Genomic DNA, 26059 nt, shown 5'->3' with positions numbered 1-26059 from the left:
GCCAGTCGGATCCGCAACACTTCGGCAACCCTGCCCGCAGACAACATGGCATCCACCCTCGTCGTCCGACTTGCCAGCCAGGACTTATCTCGACTCGATCAATGCGCGCCGGGCCGAATGTGTCACGGGGGATATTTATATATTAAACCCGGGCCGAAAGCTCCCGGTTGTTCCGAATCTTTCGCGTTATTCGCAAATGACGGGCTTAGGATAAAACATTCTGGAAAAATATGAAACATGCTTTATGACTATGATAAGACATTATTCTTGAATATATTAAACAAGTGGCAATAAACGAAGAGAACTTTTCTTTATGTTATAACACCCAAGAAAGAAAAGTTCTCGGAAGGGGGAAAAAGTTTCTAGGACATCGAATAATTAGAATCGAGGCCCAAAATAATAGTCAAAAGATAGTTTGATAACCGATGCCGGTGAAGAAGAGAGCTCGTGGCCGAGGTAGAGTGACTGAGTCATATCAAAATTGTCAAGCTCCAAGATCACCTCAGCTACACTGTGATCGCCCAACTGTGATATCCAACAACAGGTGTATTTTGGTACCCATTGTGCTAACATATTACAAATAATAGAGCTAGAATATCTGATATTTTGTATTTATTGCATCAATATAGCAGCGTCGTTTAATAAAGGCCTCAGATTATTTTGAGCATATTTTTTGCACGAATATAATCGAATGGTCGCATTTAATAATCTATTCCATACAGAAAGTCAATAAAGAAAAATATTATAAATACCTAAATACAATCACAAGCCTTTCTCTGTTTATTAAATTTTCCCTATGATCAGTAGTAATATCTATACATATATCAATCCGACTTTCTTGTATCCTATATTATTGACAATGGATGATGATAATAATAATAAAATATATTTAAGTACAGTATAATATAATCATATATTTGTCTCTATTTGCTTATATTGCTAAAAACGAGTTCTTTACTAAAAAAAACTCATTTATGGTATCATATATGTAAGATTTTTTCTACATTTTCATCATTGTATCTATTCAATATTTTTTCGGTGAGTAAAAACCATAACGAATAGCTTTAAAATCGTGTAATATTTATGTCATTAGTTTTAACGTCAATAAAATATCTCAATTGCAGCACGCTTATGTTATTTGTTAAAAATTAAGCTGCATGTCACGCAGGTAAAAAAAGGACGTAGCACAAACTAACCCTTAATATTTGTAGCCTTATTATGCTTCTGAAAAATTGCATTGCATGGCATTGAAACATTCACCATGATAAAAAATAAAGTTGAAACATCCAAAACGTATGCGAACATATACATTTTTTTCACTAGAATTTCTACACATTAGCAAATTTAAAATATTGCATTTCTAAAAGCTTTTAGTGAAATTGAATTAAATCATAAACGCCGGTCATAAGAAAAAATCAAAGGATTCGTGCTAGGTGCAGACCGTACGTGACAATATTGTATTTACTACTTCAAAAACCAGCTACAATAACCCAAATTAAGGTGAATATTCGTCAAGAGATAGTCAACTTCCCACGCACTTCAAAACATATGCGCCAGATTCGAGGACCAGCCCTATACTAGCCGTTAGTCATAAATTTTAAGAGATTAGTGCTTGGTGCAAACCGTACGTGACAATAGTCGGATGTCTCACAATAGCAATAGGATTTTTTACAATTGGTAAGTGGTATTATATATTGTATCGACAGAAATTTATATAGGAATACAAGTGCCGTTGAGATTTTTTAATATTAAAGGTGTCGGTCATAAATTTCAAGGAATTTGCATGTCGATAGTCATTCGTAACCTGCACGGATGACAAGAATAACTTCTTATTAAAAAACGGATGACGATAGAACTAATCCAATTACACCCCCAGCACGTCGTAATTTGCCGTGTGTATAAAAACAGATACACAGGGCAAAAACTTCCGCTCAAGACAAAGACCAGACAACATCATCAAGAACTTCAGCCAAAAATATATAACTTTGACCAACGACAGGTGGATAAGAATGAAGAAGCAGTCGCTTCTCCCTTCACGTCAAACTTGGGCTAGCTTGACGAGCGGAATCCAGAGTTCAGCCCGCTTCAGAAACAATTCAGAGATGAAAAGATAACTATACAATAACATTAATATACAACCTATAGATGTTACATAATATTAATTAAATACAAAATACATCAAAAATAAACCCCTGAAAAATCGATCTATTTAAAAAATATACAACATCTTTCTCGAACAATCATTTTTTTTAAATTAATAATTTGTATTCACAAATACATTTTGAATCACGACATGATGAGTTAATAAATAGCATTTCCTTTGGACGACAGTGCGCCGCATTACCAGGCAATTTATAACACTAGAAGCGCAATTTTTATCCGTTAATTATTTTTTCAACCGGTCGCCATTCGTTGTCATTTCGTTCTGAAGCAAAACTAAAGCAATTTCGCATCAATCATGTGGTATAATTGATTGTCGTGCGCGCGCTTCGACCGGGGGGCGGGCGGAGCTTATCTCTCTCTCCGCTTCCAACTATGCACATTTTATTATACACGCGTACTTTGAGACAATTATGAAACTCCAGCATAATAAATTGCCAACAACAACAACAACAAAACTCCGCCGCATTAAAATAAAGTTTTAATGAACCCGCTGAACACGTCCGAATCAGATAACTCGGTTTCGCGGGGGTAGACAAAACGGTAATAATGTTGCGGAAGTAACTAACGTAAGCTAACACATGCGACTGATCATAATTATCAAAATCTCTCCTACACTCTAAATTCTTCTTCTATGATTACAATTATGGCTTGAAGACAAAATATTACAATAGATTCGAAAAATATGCTTTAATGAAAATGCCCTGGCTGATATTCAACCTAAATCTTGCGCTTCCTTTCTTTCCTATGCCACAAATATCAATACATTGCTATTCTCTTTATAAACAAGATGATCGAAGAACAGTAGAAATCATAACATTTAATTTGAAGATGATCCAACACAATTAATCGAAGAAAAAAGTAGAAATCGTCAGCAATAAAAGCGCAGAAATCGTATACTAAACACAGATAAGACATTCGAGACTTTTAAAAGTACAAATATGCTTTTGTAGACAATTTGAAGGAAAGGTAATAATAATTATTTATGGCACCTAAGTCATTATGGCTGACCGCCCTTAAGAATATCTCCGCTTAAGTCAAATAATAAAACAAAGTGTATTTAAAATGCTCGACTAGTAATAAAATTTTGGTTCAGTGGCATACTAAATGGGGTGAATCTATATTTACAGTGCTTTTTTGGTCAAAATAAATCCGTAGACTCAAGACTTGTCAAACATGCTAGTTATAAAACATATAAAAAGGCTTTTCGGGCATCAGCACTCAGTTTCTGACTAGAATTCCAACCACTTGTTGTGCTTTAGCACATATTATAAACACACGGCTAGCGGGCCGCGGTTTTTAATTTAGCCCCTATGCAAAAAAATTTTATATTATTAGAGAAAATTATCTGTAGCACTTCAGAAATTCATTAATATAGGTTTCTCTATTGAGTATAAAATATTAGCTTATATTAAGCATTTTATATAATTATTTTGTCTCGTTTGGTAAATCTATATGCGTAATTGCTTACTCTTTTAAGTGTTTTACACAATATATGGTTATTCTATCTATACGAAACAAAGCCAAGTGGTAAATAAATAATGTTATATTAAATATATAATATACACTCATTGATTCTCTAATAAAAATAGTCTTCATCAAAACAATACAACTTAAAACACATTTTCAATTCACCCTCGTAACGGAACTCAAAAGAAATTCGGTTACGGTACATTATCCTTTACGAGTTCCAACTCAAATGCAATGCAACAAACGCTCTTTATAACGTTCGCAATTAAAGTTTATGACACACAATTTAAGCAAACAAATAATACAGATTTAATTAAGCACACTGATTGAACTTGTCGGTCTTTGAAATTATTCTAGCCCGATGGTAAATACCTAGACAGTATTCACGTTACGTAATTCTCGTTCTTTGCCTTTGGCCGCTTTGGGGTATCGCAAAAGTCGTGTCTACAGTTTAATTACAGCTAACTAACTTTGTTCCGGGAGTTCTCGAAAGTTCGACAAACAAATCGAACCGAGCTTTCATAACTTTCCGATGGATGGAATTACACGAGCGCGATGAGGTCCCCGGTCAGGTTTATTACCACAATGTGTGCCTAACTTTACGGAATTTGCGGCCCCGGGGAGAGTTTCGGACATCACGGCTTTACAATAACAATAATTATTGTTTGAACAACTTTAAATTTCGAATCCAGCATTATATTATTGTAGGAATAGAAGGGGCGAAGCACCAACATAATGGTAAAAATAACATAATGACATCGCCATTAAGTTATCTTTAGATTACACTAGTTCATCGATTACCAATTGACTCACTGTGACATTTAACATGCCGTTCAAACCATATATTCTAATACATAAACTTTCATAAGCGTATCGAACTATTGTTCATCTATAAAAAAATACGTACATGCGTACATTAAATATTATATGTCAGACTGCGAGAAATAGCAATTTGGTATTTGGCGAGGGTGCTGTTAGTCAGAGAACTGTAGAACATTGATTCGAGAAATTTCATACTGGTGATATTATTATTTAAAATGAGCCCCGTGGAACACATCCATCTGCTGTTGATAAAGAAAGCTTAAGGAAGTTTCTCATGAAACCGTTTAACGAGATCTGAACGATGTAGGAAATAGATATGTTTTAATAGATAAGTCTGTTCCTCGTTAATTATCATAAACAATAAGTAACCATTCTTGAAGAGAACCATCACCTACAATGAGAAGTCGATTATCTACGATAACCAGAAGAGCAATGATTAGACCGCAAAGAAGCTCCAAACCGAGTTTACAGCTGAAAAAATACGATGATAGTATTATGAGTGAAATTTCCATCGACCACTTCTTAAACCATGCGAGACTATTAAAGCGAAATTATATCGTAGGGAAATTGAAATCATGCATGGAAAATTAACCATTAATTATTCGATACTGCTTCATTAAATATCCGATATTGATTAGAGCGATATTGCTTCACGGTAATGCGAAACCTTATACTTCATTAATCATGAATGAGAATTATTTTATCCCTTATGCTGGATATTTTTCTGACCTTTCCCTTGCGGATTACCAAACTTCAAAACATTTAGACTTATTTCTTAGAAATATGAAATTCAATAATTTGAGTGATATTTATTATAAAAGCTTCTGGTGACTTCAAAACTACCAAAAATAAGATTTTTTAGAAAAAATGGATTCATTCATTGATACATCGTTGTCAAAAGAGCATTTCTAAACATAGTGCATATTTTTATTAATAAAATTGTAAAAATTATGATATAGATATGAGCTGTGAAAGTTCAAGAATACATAATAAAATCAAGTATGAAACTGGACTAAAAGATAGACATTGTTTTAATTTACTAAGCCCAGGTTTTTATCAGTGTTTTTAAATAAATGCGAATATTTTTATTTTATTTTAAGTTTTCTAATACAATTTATTATAGTATAATTTTTTGAACATGCTAAGTTGTAGTATTTCTGTATAATAAAAACTAAATTAAAGGTATGGACACACTGCTCTATTATTTTTGGAATAAAAATAAATACATTCCTTTCATTGCTAATATGTAAATCGGTCGAATTTAATTTTACAACAATATTAATTTGTCAGGTTCGGAAAATTTAGGAATAACTAATCTTTAATGATCTATCGGAATTATAATTATATAATAATCACTAATTTTGATCTCTTAGTCACGATAAAAATCGAGAAACGCTAGGGCCCATATGATTTTAAAACCTAGGTCTTTCAGGTATTAGTCACCAACCTTAACACTGATCTATCGTTCTGATATATCATCGATTGTGCGCATTTTAAAAATATGTAATAATTTTTTTACAGTAGTTTTAAGCAGTTTATAAATATTTAAGACTAGACCATAATTTATAAACTAAAGTATGTTTTATAAATAAATAATTTAAATAGTTATGCGTTTTATAATTAAAATGTGACTTGAAACTATTTTTTACGTCTTCATGAAAGGACATTTATAACTGAATTTTACAACCGTATATTATTTGTAAAATAGAGCTTTCGCAATAAACAAACATATGGGATGTTCCGTCTATTATTATTGATTAACACATCTCAAAAGATTTTTGACATTTATACCATTCATGTCATTTAGTCAAACGACTCAAACTAGACATTTGGCCCTCTACTAGAAATATGACTACTCCTGATTTAAATTTGAATTTAAAGGCAATATTTGAGTTTGAGAACGTAAATACAATTTTCAATTAAAAAAACTTTTATTCAAATAATAAAGTATGTGTTATAAATCATTATTAAATTTCAACGCGTGTAGTAAATTCAATACTCCTACTTGAAACTCGGACTGTTTTTCTTCTGACATGACAATAATTCGCGGCAATAAGCTCATTAAGAACAGTTCCATTGCATGTTTCTCGTCATATTCAGTTTTTCTTTCATTGTTTAGTTTCTGCGCTTTAGCTTTAAAGCATCCTTTTGCAATTCGATCTATATCACTCGTCGGTCGTTTCAATAACTTCATTAATTGTGATGTAGTGGGAGACATTGTGACTTCGTTCAGGCCTAAAACATCGACGTCTTCTTCAGAATCACTCCGCAATCCGTAAAGTTCTTTCTTAACATTTTCTATTTCTTCAACAAATTCTTCGTTCGACGTATTGGAAGCGTCTACAAATTCTGACAATGGAATGCTAGCTGTTTTGGATACACTTCCAAGGTGTATCGATTCGCGTGATTTTGTAAATTCCTTCAAAAACAGTAAATTCTCAGCCAGGTAGTAAGTTTTAGGCTCGACCTTATTTTTCGATCTTTTGTTTACATATCTGGAGTAACACGATCTTATCTTTTTCCATTTAAATTTACACTTATCAACTGAAACAACATAAGCACTTTGTGATAATGGGTAGGTATAAATAAAGTCTGTACTGAATGTTGCATACCTGGCTCGTTAAATTTGTTTGCTATCTTAGACCAAGTTTTCTCCACTAGCGCTCTGTTGCTATAATCGCCCAATGTGTAATTGTATAGATGTGGGTGTTTTTCGACTTCTTCAATGAATGCGATGTTGAAATTTAACTCTTCGTCTTTCACAGCCATCTTCGTAAAAAACGAGCAGCGCGTGCGCACGTGTGTCGCCGTCCACAAGCCACAGGCTACTACAGAACCGCACGAGTGGCTCGACAGTGGAAGGGGCGCGGAAACAACATGGTCGCATGACGTGACAACAAAGACTTATTTCAAGTCCCGAATCGTTTTTTAAATCATAAAAATACAAAAATATGAGACAGTACCATTACTTATTTTTAATTGTTGTTGGGTAAAATAACATTTATATATGTTATATTTAGATAGGGATTGCAATACCGGTAGTACCGGTATTGGCGTAAAAATTGACATTCGATACTACCGGTATTACAAAATAAAATACCGGTAAAACCGAGTATATTTTTTTAATCCGTACATTTCATTTGTTGAAAACGATATCTCCATGGCTTAGAACTACGAAAGCAAAAGCGTAAAATAAATTGAATAACCTAACCTAACCTTAGTAGTTTTATTGGGGTAGGATATCAAAGTAGAATAATAAAATACCTAAATAGTCCAAGAGAGCCAAAATATCTTCCCACCCTACATATGCTTATATGGACGACATTTTGGCGCAATTTTAAAAATTTAATTTCACACTCGATATTTTTGTATACATGCGACATATCGATATAAAATCAATACATTTGCTTTATCTCAAGCAAATCTAACGGTACCTAGCAGCTCCAAATAAATATATTAGGTATCAGAAGAATGACAACGCCCTTTTTTATGATAGGGCTGGCTGGCGAAGTGAAAACAAAAGAAGTTATCGCATACATGAAATTCTTTCAACTATTTGTACATTTTAATCTCAATTCAAACATATTTTTACCCAAATGGTCCATAGAATAAGCTTCACTAAACATTAGTGTTAAATATAATTATATTTAAATAAAAAACGCATTTGAAAAATTCGCGTGAAATTAAAAAAAAAACTTTTTCATTGTAAAATAATACAAAGTTTTTTTTCTATGTTCGTCATCAAAGTGGCGAAAGATACGAAGATAGCAAAAACAATCCAGAGAGAAAAATGATATGGGGGTGCTTCTTACATTCCGCAATGGAAGTTACCCACTTTATCGACGGAACAGTGAAGGTGGTGGATAATAAAATCCCATCAGCAACCAAGTTTGTGTTTTTGATATCTGATAAGAAAATAGTCAGTGTCGTTTTTTTATTATTAATTTGATCAATACAGGGAAGATTAATACTTTATTAAAATAGTTCAAAATCTGGAAATAAGTATTAAACTGGTACTGAAATAGTGCTTAGTTAAATCTATAGAATATATTTGGGCCATGATTGATTAAAAAAATCGATTACACAACTCAACAATCAAACAAAAACTTACAGAAGTGTTCGAAGAAGAACACGAACTCGATGAATCGTTCATTAATGTCACAATTGAATGCACTACGTTCAAAATTACGCATATACACGCTTCATTCAAGGCCACGCATTCATAACAACATAAAAAAAATCATACGCTACCCACCCACATTATATCAAATGTCTTGCAACTTTCCGACCGACCCATAATAACATTTTTCTCTCGCCCTTTTCCCCCGGCGATTAATTTTTTCAGACAATATATAAATCTTGCCTTGTCACACAAGGGTTCAGGTGTAGCAAGCTGAAGGGTGGGAGCGGGTGGTGGTTTTGAATTGTCGATTTCACCCCCCAGCCACCCCTGCGGCCATAGTACGCGCTTTCCTAGGGGCTGGCGACCCTGCGCGCAAATCGCATGGCCGTGACGTTCAATTTCCTCGCCGTGAAAATGTGCTTTTCGTCGTGGTGCCCAGAGGGTGGGAACGCGGCGCCAACGCCTAATGGCACCCCTAGGTATGGATATTTGAATGTATCACGTGTACTTAGACGGTAAAAATAGCAGGTGGTGCATTTTAATAGTGAGGGGGAGGCGACTTTTGTAAATAGTAACACATTTTAAAATGTAGGTACATAAATTGATTGTTATATACAGCATAACAAGGAAGTCAAATCGAAATGTTTGCTAATCATAATTCATAAAAGCGGTCATTAAGCTTATTGTAAAACAATGTTTTTCACGTGTTACTCCCTAGAAATCCCTGTCCCTTTTCTTACTACCTGCTCTGAATGCAGCTGTGAATTTAGCACATTAAACCATTATTTGTTTTCAAAATTACAGCAGAACATTAAAAATATCCTGTAAATTGAAAAATAAACTTTTAATAAAAAAAGGTACAGCAGCGACATAGCAAAATTTATTACACGAGAAATCATTTGATTTAATAAACTCGTAGACACGTTTAATAATTAATAATTAATGGAAGGTTTATAACAAATATGTATTTATTCATTTCCTGGATTGTTTCATTGTAATCCCAAGAAAACTGGGATGCCGAGATTCTAAGGTCCGGAAGATAAACCCTAGCCGCGACACAATGCATTTTAGAGAAGAACAAAGCCCAAATAATCTGTCTATAATTTACAATAGTTGCTCAACGAGTTGAAATTTACGAAACGAAATCCACTTTACGGGCTTTCAAAAATTTCGTAATAGTGACGTATTATATGCAGGGCCGCCAAGAGCGATCCCAGGCCCTGGGAAAACAATGATTCCGGGCCTCATGACAAAAATGACATTTTATATATGTTTTAACATTGTAATAATTTTTTTTTTAATAAACGAGTTAGAGTTAGCTCTTTCTATGCTACAAATAAAGATAAAAATTAGCCACCATTGCGACATGTTTTCTGAAATCGTATTTTATGCAAAATATTTTAATTATGCATTAAAAATTATTAAATATATCTACTCATAATATTTAGCTGATAATTATTCGTGTATTTTTGCTGATCAGTGTTGCCATATAGTAAATTTCAAGTCCAGGTCAAAAGCAATAAAATCGTACCATCACTATGAAAACACTCGATTATCAAGCATCTATATAAAGACTTTTATAACAATATTACGAGTGAAAATCGAATAAAGTGCATCTAAACCGAATTTTGCCCAATAGAAGATCACAAAAAAAAACAATTATCCCTTCTCAGAAGTCAAAAATCCACGTCAAAAGCAATAAAATCGTGCCGTCGCCGTCGTCGACGGCACGATTTTATTTCTTTTGACGTGAATTTTTGACTTCTGAGAAGTGATCATTTTTTTTGCGCTCTCCTATTGACCAAAATTCGGTTTGATTATACTTTGATCAGCTCTCTTATATTAGAAGTCCTTAATAATATCATATTTTTAAAACATAGTGTAATATCGAAATGCACACGAACTATGGAACAATATGTGAGATGCGGTGTCAGTCTGTACTTATTTTTCCGCTTATTTTTCCCTGAGATATGAGTTAGCTAAGTTTGTATATTGGACTTGTCCTAATAAAAGTTCTAAAACTATAATTATTTTTAGAACATTCATTAGATTTGGTTTGGGTTTGAACAGCAAATAGACGTTCCGTAACTGTCAAATTAAAATTACTACATATAGAAAAGTTGAAATCATATAATTGCAATACTAGCATCTGCCAAATAATTTATATTTTCATTTGTAAATATATGTATAAATCTACTGGTGAAAATGTATTTTGATATGATGTTACTGAAATGACATATTTTAAAAAGTATGTTCGGGATAGATTCGAGAATATTTTTTCTAGTTTTTTTTTTAGGAATAACCAAATGAAACTAAATGTATTATTTATTTATTTAGCTGCATTAAATCCAGTTGACAAATTACTGATAATACAATCTATAAAAACATTAAAATTATATAATTCAGCTGGTGCTGTTATTGATTTTTCGTTATTTTTTTGTATTCGATCTGAAAAATCAGATCAAATACCTAAATTCACTGCTACTAATTTATAATCGTTGAATATATATTCTCTCTCAAGTCTAATATTTTTTAAACATTCAAAAAGCAATAAAATCAACAATAATTTGCAAACAAATTTTAACACAAACGGAGCCGCATCAAAAATATACAATCTGTTCCTTTGAATAATAATGTTTATTGTATGTACTACTATGTACTATAAAAAGGGCTGAAGGAACTTATACCTGAAATACATCAGTACGTACATCTCAAACAACTGTAGTTTAGTTCAGATTTATTATTTGAGCTAAATTATGACTTTTTTATACATATGTATATTCTTGTTATGAATTTTTCCAGAGTCAAACCCCTCAAGGAGAACGGGGCCTGGGAATTTATGCCTTCTCTCCCCCTCCTCTCGACAGGCCTGATTATATACACATACATATATGGCATAGAGAGTTATTTATATATAGTATCAACCTTTATTCGCGTCCTGTGAAAATTGATACGTCTATTCTTAATCTAGAATAATATAAAAATTGTAAAAATGTACATCGTGCAGTTATTGAATTTTTGGTTAAGGAAGGCATGATTATTATTATCAAAATAAATCATTGTTTATTTATAATGATAACTGAAATAACAAGTTGATTGTCGGTAATGCACACCTGCCGCAAGTTAATATTGATTAACAGTACAAATTACGCATGCACGCGACAATTTGTGCTCTTGAAAATTATGGCTTGTTATAAATACGAGATGGAAGAAAAAACCTTAATGCATAAGCGACATGCGATCGTAAAAAAACAACAGTTATTCGCTGGGGTTGTTGGTGCGCTTTAACTGTATTTGCACATGCCAAAGTTTTCGATTGAACAACTTTTAATTTACTTCTAGAGTGACTTTTTATGCAAATTAGTTTATTTTTTGATTGCCTAAGTAATCGTTAATTTTAATCATATAAATGGGGGGGGGGATCTTATTATTGAAACTGTGATAAACTAGACAATACGGTAAAGGACGGGACCACACAAAAGCCCTCGTTAAGACTATAAAAAATGGTTTCATATAAATAACACGCAAGGATTCTCCGCTGCATTGAATGAATATTTTTTTGTTACGAAACGGTCACAGGAAACAGTATATCACCGGAAAACAAAAAGCACGTAAGGCTACAAATTCCCGTTGTACAATTCGACCTTAGAAGGATGTCCATCAAGTAAATAAAACTTTCTAAATGCGTATATATATTTGTTGTTCTAAGAAACGAGTGCAACAATTGACTGAATGATCGCTGCATGCTTGTGATTCGTCAGCGAGTTTTGCAGCCGTTAATACTTAAGGTTGGTTCCAATGGAGCCCACCTGGCAGATGCGCCCCCACCGGCAGAGAAGCGAAGATACGGCCTGAGACTCCCGAATATATAAGTACCGACCTCCAGACACTTTCACTGCCATCTACAAGACCTCCGAGGTTCATCTACGGACATCATTCCTCCACCAGATACTGGCCCATCGTAGTTTGTCGCATGTAATATAATCTAATGTATTATTACTAGTTTCTAACAGCGTTTTTCTAGCTGCGAAGTCAAGCCCCTCAGGGTTAGAAAGCCTTAAATAATATATAATATTTTCCCTATCTTGTGAATTTTAGAAATATTAATAAAAGTATTTTACAATAAGGTGTGAATTAACTGGACTTTATTTTAAATAATTTCCACTATATATTTGATACTTTGCAATATAATAAATACGTTAGTATGCAATTGTGCAACATACGTTTTCTGTTCAAACCAAAACCTAACCTAAACGAATTAACCAAAATCCAAAAATAGACCGCACGTGCAGCGTGCGGTTTATTTTTATAGTGCAAAGTATTACATTTATAGTGCAAAACATTAAATGTATAGTGCAAAGAGTCAAATTTAAAGTGGAAACTATTTAAACTAAAGTTCAATTATGTATTTCCCTTTACAATATAATTTTCAATCACTAAATGTCATCATTCGTTTTTGCGACTTAATTTCACAATTGTAACATTGCTATATTTATATTATTTAAATGCCATTGGATTACCTCATAGATTTTAAGTTATGTATAGTATAACGTCCCTCTGCGTGCCATCAACGCACGCAATAAAATCAATACAGAAACAACCCTTACGGAAGTCAAAATTTTTTTAACAATACAAACAATGAATCCAATTGCTCATAATATTTACATACATATATTAATGTCGTAAAGTAACTATAATTAATTTTTATCAATCTTTAAGAATCAATTAATCAATCTATTATGTACATAAATATCTAGGAAATCTACGGCCCGCGAGCCGGATCCGCAGTTTTAAATGGCCTAAACACATAATATTTCAGTTCTTTTTTCGAGAGAACTTTTTCGCCTTCCTTCTTTTATTCCTACAATTTATTTTGTGTAATATCTTATTTTTGCTTAATATTATACTTATTGAAAGTAAAAAAAAACTACATTGGGGCGTAAATTTGTTGGTCTTAATTTAATTAAATAAATATACTACGTCGTTTGCCCTTACTATCGATCGCCAGATAAAAATAAGCGAAAGGAGGTACTATAGCGTGATAATGTTAGATGGAAACAGGCGACCAGTTTCTATCGACAGTAGATAGTCAGGCGATTAGGGTCGCATGGTACTGGTGTTCAGAGACAAATATATGCAATTCTGAGATCGATAAAAGCATAACGACACGCATATCGTTGCTGTCTATGGAATATTATGAGATCAATAAACGATAAACGCACGTGTGACACGCATATCGTTGCTGTCTAAAGAATATGGTTATTATATGTATATATATATACAGATGGCCTTGTGTGTAAATCGTACTTGCTCTTGGACGCCACGATTGTCACCTTTTTGTGCGATTAAATACGGCTCGCTCAACAGCAGGCAATTCAACAGGACGTCCTAAGAGTTTTCGAATGGTACAGATATTAAAACTAATTCTAAAGGTTAAAATCAAAATATTATACATAGTTTTGTGCATATTGCATTGTTGTTTTAAGTAGCAATTAATGTAAAAAATCAGTTGCTAATTATTAGATACAATAATTTGGATTTTCATAGCACATGCATCAGAATGGTAGGAGTAAAGTAATTATCGCTTAAAATGGAGTTTTTCATATTTTTTTATAGATATTTGTCATATAAAATCATGAGATATAATTCCAAGTCCACGTTTGATTTCAACCTATGAATGTGTCTAAGATTGAATATTAGTGGACAATCTAGTTTATATTGAGATTATGAAGCAGCAATTACTTAAAAACACATCTGCGAATCTTTAAATAGCACAGATTAAGATTGTTTTTCCTTGTTTAAAATGTCTCAAATAAAAGCATAATCCCCTTTTAACGTCACGTAATTATATGCTCGTTTTTATAAATAAACAGCAATTATACTCGGCTGGAATGAACAGCATTTAAATTTGCACGAAAAATCAGACAGGTGCTTCCTCAACAACAAAACGATTTAAAACAACTCCATTACACGGACAGGTGATAATTTTTCGCGATCGCTCAATTCATCTTCGACCTTGCAAAAACGCACGTGCCCTACAAAACTTTTAAACTTTCTTTTTTTTATCCACATTTATGTAAATTATACAGAAGAACAAGCAGCAGCGCGTGAAAATTATAGCACGTGCCTCGAAAAACAATGAACTATAATTTTTCCGAGTAAGATTTGACTGTTGATAAAGACATACGTGTAATTCCGTGAATGTTCGTGACTCAATCGTATAATAGTATACGATTCTCTCTGTGTAAACAATAGTAAAATATAAAGTATCGTAAACTTGAAATATCAATGGATAGTTTGTTATTAATAATTAAACAATTATTTCACTTATAAATTAGGTTATATATATATAGCTTATAAAGTATATTTTTTAAAACGTGAATAATATTGTCCACGCAGCGAAACACTAGTGAGGTCGGTCTTATGAAAATGGTAATATCTTCATTGTTAGTTATTGTTAAAGTGTAACTAGTTAAATACGTTTGTTATAAATCGTGGGAAAATTAGCATAAGTCGCGAGGAATGCGAAAAATGCACACAAACGATCGTCGTTATGGCATTAGAGGCAATTGTCTAGAATTTTGCTACAAAACAATGGAAAGATGTCGACTCACATAACAATGGATCGTCTCGGACAATTAGACGCGCGATTAATGCAAACGGGTGTAATGACACGTTTAATTTATGTCAGCGATGGTAATTTGGTCGGCCGAAAATTTCGTGCGTGATTGTCCGATATGCTATAAAAATGTATGTTAAACACAAAAATTATATAATACACTTTAGGACACCTCTCTTTCTCCTTGATATAAATGTGTATTACAATACATTGAATGCCAACCATTTCAAATTTTTCTCAGTTATACTTTATGACCCTGAAAAAAATATAGTCGCCCATAAAATGTTACTATTTAGAACTTGACTACGCCAAAGTAACCGAAGAAAAGTATTACGTAATTCATACATATGTTTTTATTGTATTTCTTGGTTATTCAACGATGGCGCTTTGTGTTGAGTAGGATAAAAATAAATGAAATTATTATAATATTTCATTTAAACGTTTTTGCGACAATAACATAGATTGAGAACCATTAAAAAAATAATTTGTTAATAAAAAGTTAAATACAAAAATGTGCCGGCCGACATACTTGTAAAATAGCAGAATTCAAATGGCACACCGAGCCGGTGGATAAGAGATGACTCATCCATGGCATATTCCGACGAGTTATTCAATCTATTTTCGATAGAATATTTATTTATTTTATTTTTTAATACAAATATGACTATCACTAGGACACAAATACGAATACGGTCCAAAATATTATTTGAATCCTCTTTAACAACAATGAGTACTTAGCTTCGCTGGGATTCCAAACAATGGAGCCATATTCGATGACGCTACGAACTAAGGTATATTACAGAACGCGAATTATCAATAAAACGAAGCCGAACATACATATATTGGCGATGTGAATACAAAATCTCAATCTCTGCTCGAACTACATAAGTATTTTTAATTAAAATACTTTCGCCCAAACTGTAAGAGAATTTCACCGGGCGGGGAATCTGAAAAATATAACAACACACCACAGCGATTCTGGGTATTTTTCTAAAGAGAGCTAATTTGTGCGAATATTCTGAAACACTTTCAGATCATCAGCATATAATAGATATTTTGAATCATTAATTTCTGCGTGTGTTGTCAATAAAGAGAAGAAAATATTCGATTAATGTATCTAAATTAATCCAAAAATATGAGTTAAATATCAGTGGTTATTTGATAAACTGTTATTTTGCTCCTAAGCTAATAATCGAAATGATATTATAAATAAGTTTTTCTATCTTGGGTCAACTTTTTATCGGAATGGTCAAAAGTACAATGATAAACTATTAAAAATATGGTGAGATCTTCGATTTTTTTTAGTCTTTGATTGTGTCTTTGAACCGTCTGTACGCAATCTAACTGTTACACAATAACTGCGAATTCATGTCGACGGAAGGAGAAAGCTCATCGGCTGGCATCAAGTGTCAGATGCGAATAACGAGCGCAATATAATCAAATTGCATAATCTCAACCAAATGACCGCATTCAGCGGTCACAATGGCGGCCAGTCATTTACTATGAATTATATACATGCGCATATGCGAAATGTATTGTATTATAGTAGCGTCACGCAAAAGGTTTCAAATGTTCAATTAAGGTCGTCGTACCCTCATCCAAAGGCGACTTCCGCGTGAGCATCACGAGATCGTGCCACAGCCTCCTGGATAATTAACGGCTATGATCTATGAACTTTCACGTGCCTCCGTTTGCTGGACGATTAATTGTTTATCGGTGTATGTTTATAATGGAAATTTAGTACAATGGCGATAATGATTGTTGACCTTATCGTTGTACATTTATATATTATTTTTTTGAGAAAAGGAAAGCTTTGTTGTTTCTGCTCGATTTATTTATTTATAAAGGTTCCATGCGAAGGTTGAGATCCTTCAATAATGGTAACGGCATTCCGACATGACTTGTTACTGAGACAACAATGGACAAATTAAGTTAGAATTATTTGTTTTTATATTCAAATAACAGCAATAAGCTTTAATAACAATAAAATAATCCATATGTAATCCATAAAACATCTACAACCAAAGATCGAAGTGTACTGGATGATATTAATCAATATTTATCACATACCAACAACGCTCGATTTAACTATTATTTGCAAAAACTTTCCCGGCTTAGTGTTTAAGACCTTTCTAGCAGTTATCATCGGATCATGTGCCGGTTACTTTTACACTAGGCGGTACTGCTGAGAAAATTGATTTTTTGTATATTCTGAAGACAACTGGCCCGGTTTTAAAGTGCAAAGACATTTTCCTCAAAGGCGCAAATTTTTCTAGCAAAACTTTTTAATGCTTGTCTAAACATTGGATACTTTCCTTTTCTTGGAAAACCGCCAAGGTATTTCCAATCACAAAAGTATGCAAGAACTCAAAGCTAGCTTCAAGCTGAAGACCAATCAGTCTTCTGCAGGGCCGCCGAGGGAAAACAACGATTCCAGGCATCATGACAAAAATGGCATTTTTTAAATTTTGAACATCGTAATATAATTTGTTGAATAAATAATAATAGGTACGAGTTAACCCTTTCTATGCTACAAATAAATATAGAAATCAGCCGCCGTTGCGACAGATTTTCTGAAATCATATTTTATGAGAAATATTTTAATTAAGACATTTAAAATTATTAAAAATATCTACTAATAATATTTACACGATAATTAGACGTGTTTTCTTTGCTCCTCAGTATTGCCATATAGTGAATTTACAGTCCAGATCAAAAGCATTAAAATCCTCCATTTCCGGTGAAAAATCAAGCGTTTATATGAAAACTTTTTATAACAATATTATGAGTGAGAATCGAATAAAGTACATCTAAACCGAATTTTGCTCAATAGGAGAGCGCAAAAACAATTATCCCTTCTCAGAAGTGAAAAATTCAAGTCAAAAGCTATAAAATCGTGCCGTAGCGTTCCCACTGCGACGGCGCCAACACGATTTTATTGATTTTGATGTGAATTTTTGCCTTCTGAGAAGTGATAATTGTTTTTGCGCTTTGCTTAATTGATGTTACTAAATCAATTAAGCAAAGTCCGAGTTTTTTTAAATAAAAATGTAAATAAATATTTAAAATTAGAATAATCTTTAAATTTATTCATGTACTAATTTTAATTTTTTTTTATGAATTATATATTATAATAGATAAAAAAAACTTTATCATATAAAAGTTAAAATATAATTCTAATTACCACCCCCCCCCCCTTTTATATATTTTACTTTGCAAGTCAACATATATACAATCGATATAAAAGTCATTTTTATATTTTGAACAATTTTATAAAGACATAGTGAAAATTATCATTTATCAAAATTGTACTTTATTTATTAAAAACCCTTAGGATTAGTAAAAAAAAAACTTTTTTAGAAAGCGTTTTATCCTTATCATTGTGAAAATAAAATAAATAAAAAATATGTGAACCATAAAAATAAAATAAAATAAGCAGAACTAATTTATATGATATAAAAGTTATATTGTAAACAATCTAAAAAGAACTATTACTGTACTATTTTTAAATATGCACCTTTTTACAATTATTTGTTTAGTACACATATTTCCAATTATTAATAGTTAAAAAATAGTCATAGCCATTTTTATAAAAAATACTATAGGGTGTGATAAATCATGTTTATTGCATTTCAACTAGGCATTCTAATATTTCATTTCTTGAGAAGTGAGAATTCTCAACTGATTGTTGATTAATTACAAATTTTCCTGAAAAAACAAACAGAAATTTTCTGATTATTCGAGAAATGAAAATTCTTGATTTGGCCCTTTCTTCGAGAAATTCTCGAGAAGAAATACTAATTTCAACCTATTTGTAACAGTACATAGTAATAAAAATACATTTGGATAAAATGCATTGTTATGGCAAAAGAATCGGTATTCTTAAACATGCATCTTTTTAAAAATGTATTAAATGCTGCCTACTGACTGTGATTTCTTAATGAAGTAGATAAAATATTTTATTTAATCGACTCGGAAAAAATAATTAAATTGCTAGAAACCTTATCATTTCAAACATGAATATATCATATTTACTATAGATATCAACCACTTATTGTATAGAATAAATATGTTCACACACCTACAATCAGAAACACAAAAGCTATTACGTAGCACTCGTTTTTAATTTCGATTTTATCAATAAAAAGAATTTCTTTTTAAATATTTAATGAGCATTGATACAAAGATTACGCATAATGTTATAAAAATATTATTTTTTGGTCATTTCGCTATTTGTTTCAAGTGAAATGTAGACAAATTTATAATCACGGATTAGTAGAATTATAATTTACTGACCTTATACGGCTCGACTTCGCTATCTTCTAAGAAAACAAGCTGTCGATCCATGATAAACTCCACCGGCTTCTTCAAACCCATTGTGCAAGGTTTCAGGGCTTCGAAAGTCTGAAAACCAATCAACAAAACACATTAATATACATAGATAACAATATAGATTTGTTTTATAATGACTTTTCGAGGTAACGAGATTAAAACAGGGTCGCGCGAAAAGCAGTATCTGAAAAGCCTCGGGCAACAAAAGTTATTAGAAAGTTTTAGAAGCAACACTCGAAACTAATAAACCCGCAACAATAGGAGTACAAGAGAGAAGACAGGAGCAAAACAAAAGCTCCGATAACCCTCTACCGGAAGAAACAATGTCCATTAACAAGTTAAGTAATAATATTTTTTATTTCGATCATATAATAAATAATCGATCTGATGCAGTGATACAGTATCGAGGTTCAATGCGAACTCTGTAAAACCGGTTGGGCGCGGAGAGTTAATGACCGGTTGGGTTACGTACAGAGTGAGCAAAAAAATGAGTATATAATTATAATGCGAGTCCAAAAAGCAGCTGTTCGGCAATTTTATTGTTATTGCGCACGCAATAGGGGAACGATTTTATGACACGTATTGAATTGGTTGAGTATTACAACCTTGGAGAGACAAAAAATAGATGGTTCTGAGACGTGTTTGAAAAGGTAAAAAGCTAGTTTTTCAACATATAGGTAGAGACAAGTTAGAGATTCTAATTCGAAGAATATTATTAAAATCATTAGTGATAAAAAATATGATTACAAAGACAAAAGTTTCAACCTTATAACTGATTAAAAGAGATAAATTTATATACTGTCTCTGACGAAGAACTATTTATTTTACAAAATCTACTCATATTCTTAACAAAATCAATGCAATATGGTATAAATATTTCTTGATGAAGTATTATATATATATGTATGTATATATATATTTCAATCAATTTATTTTTCAGTTTTTTTTACAAATAAATAACCTAAATACATTACAAACGAGTGTACAATTATCGAAATAGCTGAAAATGTATGACGACCAACATGTCTAAAAAAATAACAGAATTTCAATGGACCCAGAGGCAGAATAAGAAATGATGCATCAATGAAATCAAATGGCTGAAATTATATTTCAAAGCCAAGCGACTGCATTATTTATAATAACATAATGAAAATAAAAAGGAAAAAATAGTGAGCAAATTACTGATAATATAATTGATATTAAGCTTTAAATAACAGTATTTTACAGTGTATTTTATAGCAAAGATTTCTCAAAGGGTTAAAAATATTGCGTTAATGAATACGACGAAGGAAGAAGGTTATGGATATTATCAACGATGCAGAAGAATGTATTTAAATTACCAAAGCGGGCCATGGAGTAGCAGAGCCATCTTTGGTCCTTTCGACGACGACGAGATGAGCTTCCACTAAAAAAGTGTGAAAACGCGTAGCGTATACGTTTATCCACTGTCTTCTTCTCCAACTTTCGCCGTCGTACTCCACCAAGACCTGTAAAAAAAACAAAATATAACAATTTTTTATTGAATTGAAACCTACTGCCATCTGTTGGTCAATATTTAAACTATATTTAAATTAAAAAAACTCAATAAAAATGTAATTTATTATTTAAAAACTGTAGATAAACCAAATAATTTAAATATTAAATTTAAATATTTTAACTAAATAATTTAGTTATTATTTTAAAAATATTTTAGCCAAGATTCAAACCAATAAATGCAGATAAATAGTTAATGCGCGACTTTGCCGCCGCACTATTTGGCAGCACTTGTCGAGTCTGTATTTTATTAAAATTAAAAATTGCACTCACATACGCTACAATTTGTTTATAATAAATGGTATAATGTTTTTATAATAATACATAACAATAATTTGATTCTTATAATATTATATATCAAAATTTAAATTTAAGATGCAATAGTATGTAAATTTTTATGGTTCGTTTATTTATTCCGTTTTTCAGACGAGCTCCATAGTATGAAATTTCGCTATGGTCGCTTCGTTATAGTCAAGATTGTAAAACTCGACTCGCTCGCGCTATTCCCCTGCGATTTAGCCGGTTTTAGGACTTTCTGTCTGTGTGTGTACTAGATATGAGTCGTTCAGATTTAAAACCAGCTTCTGCTTATTTATATTTGCCTTTGAATCTTCCCAGGAGAGATGAAAAACAATAATATTCAAAGGGAGCACACATTATTATTATCTATATAAGTATTATAACTATTTCCATGGTATTTCAATTATAAATCAACAGAAAAAAACACAAAAGTCGTATAAATCAAACCAAACTTGCCTATATACATATATATATAAATATATATATTACACAATAAGCACAAATTTATGCATCATATATATATTATATAATTTGAACACGAATTCCTAAATATCTGCTACAAAAAAATATTTTTTACGAATTTTAAAATCTTTCCATTTGATAGAAACTTGCGATAATAGTACTGGACTACGCAAGAGCCGAGAAAATATGAATACTCCTGTCTTTTTCTCTTTCTTGCAAATTTATTAATTTTAAATGCAAGTTTGCTTTATTGTCTATTTTTAAACAGCCATTTTAATAATATTTTTTCATGAGTTAAAATGTTATACGAGAACGAGAACTCGTTCAGTTGAACCCTCAAAATACAAAATAATACAGACCAGTAAATTTTTAATCAGTATATACAATCAGATGACTTATAACTGTCACTGAGTCTATTCCAGAAATACAATATGTAAATAATACACTACTATTTACAAATAACTAAAAAACTAGCTACATATTGTGCCATGTAACGGGCAAGTGATTATTAATAGTTACTTTTTTTTAAATATGTAAAATGTTTAGAGGTTTATTTGAACGAACCATTGTTTTTCTCATTGTTAACTTTAAAATTCCCTACAATGGCGCGGTTTTTTTAAAATAATTCATTACAGGAAAAAAATATTATAAAACCGCTAATTTCATTAGCAACACAATAATAAAACATAACTTGAAATAAATTATTCATGTTTAACAGTACTAAAACAAATTTGTGGACCATGTCGCATTGACGTATCGCACGTATTGCACACGAATGATAATCAAAATGCAATACAATCATTTGAAACATTGCATATTGTCGTTAACTAGCGTGTGAAGTGCTTCGTTCCCACATCTAGATAGCTAGGAATTTTCTATGACTAGCTTATAATAAACACACGTCTATATTTATACTTTTAGTCAATGGAATTGAAAGTACATTTCTCTCTCAAAACTTATTATCAAATTTTAAGAAATTGTTCAAATGCCTTTACCAGTCATTAAAAATATGATATCACAGAATAGTTTTAGCCGACAAGCAGTTTTCTTGCCAAAAATAAAAAAAAAAAACTTTACATAAATATACGTAGATGTAAACGTTAATTCCGACTCACTAAATAATATATTGGTAGAATGAATTGAGCGCAAGTAAAAACTAGCAATAGTGCTTACCGCTCTTTATGACACAATTTACGATGTGTTCAACCAACGCGACTAGGAAATTAAAAATAAAAAATAACAAAAAATGTTTTCTCGAGACATAATCAATGTCTGCAAGCCTTAGTGGACTAGAAACACGGTTATCATCAGCGTTTTACCATTGTCACTAATACAAACGGCATCAGTATACATTGCGGAAAACTGTCACGAAATACAAAAAATAAAATAACACATACAATTTACTTCAGATCTTAAAAGTCATGCATTAAAAACAATTTTTTTTTCAATTGTGTGGAATTGAAACTTTAAATGTAATGCAAATCGTTGCATTTGCTGATAAATCTGTTATAGCCGGTTTTGAAACTGAACTGCTCATCCACAAGCATGCGCATACATTCTCGCGTGCTTTTACGTCGAGTGTGTATGAATAGACACGTGCGCCCGAACGAGACGGAACGCTGCCGGAGCGAGACGGAACGGCCAGAATTGTGAATTAAGAAAAAGAGATGGCTCTGCAGTTACGCCCCTCTGGCAGTTTCCATGGCGACGGCCCGGCGCCGCCATCTTTAAATGCTATTTTTTAAAACGTCCAAAAGGCTAAAAAGTTATGGGTGAACCCATTATACTTGAGAACGCATCCGATTGTGAGCATTATTGATACAAAAAAGATCCACGGTCTAGTAATTGGGGATGATTCTGGGACGAGGTTCATCCACCTCTCTTAATTGCTGTGGTAGAGGAAAAAACGGGTTCGGGTTAAAAAGGGCTTTCTGCTTTAGCGGTTCGCGTGTTTCGCTCGGTTAACTCATTGTGTTACAAAATTTGGGTTAAAATTTACCGTCGACCCAGGCGTTGAAATAAATCAATGAAATGCTAATAACGTTTTGTTGAATGCCAACGTTTATTTATTGTGCTCCAAGAATATGTTTTCGATGCACTTTCGATTTCAGCGCATACGGTAAAAGTTTGATTGAATTGTTGACCGTATGATGCCGCAGTTAAATTGAGTTAGCAAATTGAGGTCATACCGTAACTTCATTCACCTCGAATTTCGTTCGATTTGAATGAACGCAACAATAACAATGAAACGTTATACAATATAATAATACCGATAATCAGATATTGAGTGAGATAATCATAGAATCGTATATAATTCAATAACATCGCTATCATTTGATTTGATTTATTATAAATTTATGTTTTAATGGTTTATCATATATTTTTTTATTAACAATAAATATCAAATATATATTCAACTATATTATTTTTTAGAAATTTTTAATCATAAACTGCTTATTTCTTATTGATTTTCCCTCTAGTTCAAATTACTTGCTATTTATAATATGTAATTCCTAATTCTCACGCACTACAGAAACTTTCTCCTTTTTGTACTACAAAGATAAAATAAGTATTTAATCTATCCGTAATTTGTTTTATATATGTATTTTATTTTTACGGTAACTTGTGACGCGTAATTATTTTAAGTATTTCGCTACAAATATATCATCAGTTATTCAATAATCATTAGAAATATTTGAGTTGCACCCCTTTAAACACAAAAATTCAAATTATTGATATAATTTATATGTTAATATGATGATAGTTATCAGAATTTATAATTTATTTATGTAAAAGCTTTAGAAAATATTTTTTTAAAAACATTTTAAACTTATCATTGTGAAAGTGTACATATGTATGAGTAAAGCATTTTATTATTTGATCTATATAAATATAATATAGTAAAAATCAATATTATTTTAACTAATCTAAGTAGAACTACTTTTTTTAAATATGCATCTAATTTTAATAATTAAAAATATCTATAGTTCATTTCAAGTATTTATATTTTTCGTTTTTTTATTTTTTTAAATATTTTTTTAGAAAAACAGGACACATAAAAATACACATGGAAATAATGCAGTTTTCAGTATTCTCAAATATGCATTTTAAAAAAAGTTTGTACGTGATTAATATCGATAATGCAATTAAAAAGTTGAAAAGTGTATGACGGGCTTATTTGAAGAGGACGGTCCAATGAAATGCATTTGTTAATTGCTACCTTGTGTATTTTCTGAGCATGCGCTGATTTAAATGTATTATTATTTTTATTATAGCACATGTATTCATTTTTGAACACAGATGAACTAACAGCTTAATCGCAGCTTTAACATGACGTCACGATATTTAGCGCAGTGGGGATGAATCTACCAATGTACATTCGCGAATAGCATTTAACTCCAAAAATAAAAATAAATATCAGAAAAAATACAACATACGTTTGAAATAATTTACTTTCTGCACTTACTTTTATGCTTAAAGTAGTGTTTTGATTAAACACTATCCTATATCAAATTACTTATCTACAATATATATTTACCACAAAAGAAAACATTTTTTCACACACACATTATCACTATTATAATTATTTTTTATTATATTTATAAATAAGCTTAATCATGACATTCGTTTTTCTACTAATTTATTTTAGAACTAAAACTATTTCATGAATAATTTTTATGTTAAGAATTAAGAACTAGTAAAAAATGTGACCGGTGCACCTCTTCTCTATGACGTCACGCGCGAGTTATCTGGCCTTATATAATATGTACTATAATAGTACGTGTTGGTTTTACCCACTAGCATAATAGATACGGTGCTTATAGTTATAGTTGAGAGGAAATGTATATGCTCATAAGTACATAAATTCCATAAATGTTTAATTTTTGCAGAAGCCTCTAAAATGTGTACTTATTGTCACTATTTTTACTTAACTCTTTAATTATAAAGAATTTTGCTATTTTAAAAAAGGCATTTGTTATAATTTGACATAACGCGACTCTGATTTTTTTCTGAAAAACTGGGTAAAGCCGAAAAAACATTTACTTTGCTATTTAATTGATTATTGATGTTTCTCTAAATTTGCTCCACCATTCTAGCAACTGTTCTCGTTGAAAGACTGCTAGATTGATATACATCTATTTTCTCGGGCACATTTCTTTGGCTGCATCAATAAAACATGAATTAATTAATTCAATCAGTAAATGGCTTTTCTTTATTAATTAATTAATGAGCTACAC

At 31.7% G+C, this 26059-nt stretch overlaps 2 protein-coding genes across 2 annotated transcripts in view; both read right to left on the bottom strand.

Annotated features, from left to right (window-relative positions):
- Kdm3 (Lysine demethylase 3) overlaps positions 1 to 26059 on the bottom strand; it is a 371633-nt gene that overhangs the window by 264987 nt on the left and 80587 nt on the right. Inside the window, exons 2-3 of the mRNA XM_088198984.1 lie at positions 20867 to 21013; positions 19491 to 19598 (exon numbers count right to left, since the gene is read on the bottom strand). Of these exons, the coding sequence (XP_088055110.1) occupies positions 19491 to 19598; positions 20867 to 21013 (255 nt within the window). The remainder of the gene's footprint in view (positions 1 to 19490; positions 19599 to 20866; positions 21014 to 26059) is intronic.
- Positions 6365 to 7286, bottom strand: LOC148228649 (uncharacterized). Its single transcript, XM_088199008.1, has 2 exons — positions 7065 to 7286; positions 6365 to 6996 (listed from the first exon to the last, which is right to left on the bottom strand). The coding sequence occupies exons 1-2, from the start codon at positions 7219 to 7221 to the stop codon at positions 6407 to 6409; spliced, it is 747 nt and encodes a 248-aa protein (XP_088055134.1). The 5' UTR covers positions 7222 to 7286; the 3' UTR covers positions 6365 to 6406.

The sequence above is a fragment of the Plectrocnemia conspersa genome, unplaced genomic scaffold (assembly GCF_051122295.1).
Source record: "Plectrocnemia conspersa isolate PC_06_02 unplaced genomic scaffold, ASM5112229v1 ptg000012l, whole genome shotgun sequence".
Lineage (NCBI taxonomy): Eukaryota > Metazoa > Arthropoda > Insecta > Trichoptera > Polycentropodidae > Plectrocnemia > Plectrocnemia conspersa.
The sequence above is the reverse complement of the archived record's forward strand: the minus strand, read 5'-3'. Positions and strand labels throughout refer to the sequence as shown.

Bases quoted from the DNA above. Each gene is read 5' to 3' on its own strand.
- LOC148228649 (XM_088199008.1), bottom strand. From the start codon at position 7,221: ATGGCTGTGAAAGACGAAGAGTTAAATTTCAACATCGCATTCATTGAA. The intron at 6,997-7,064 runs GTATGCAACATT...ATGTTGTTTCAG, and splicing joins AAACAAATTTAACGAGCCAG to TTGATAAGTGTAAATTTAAA.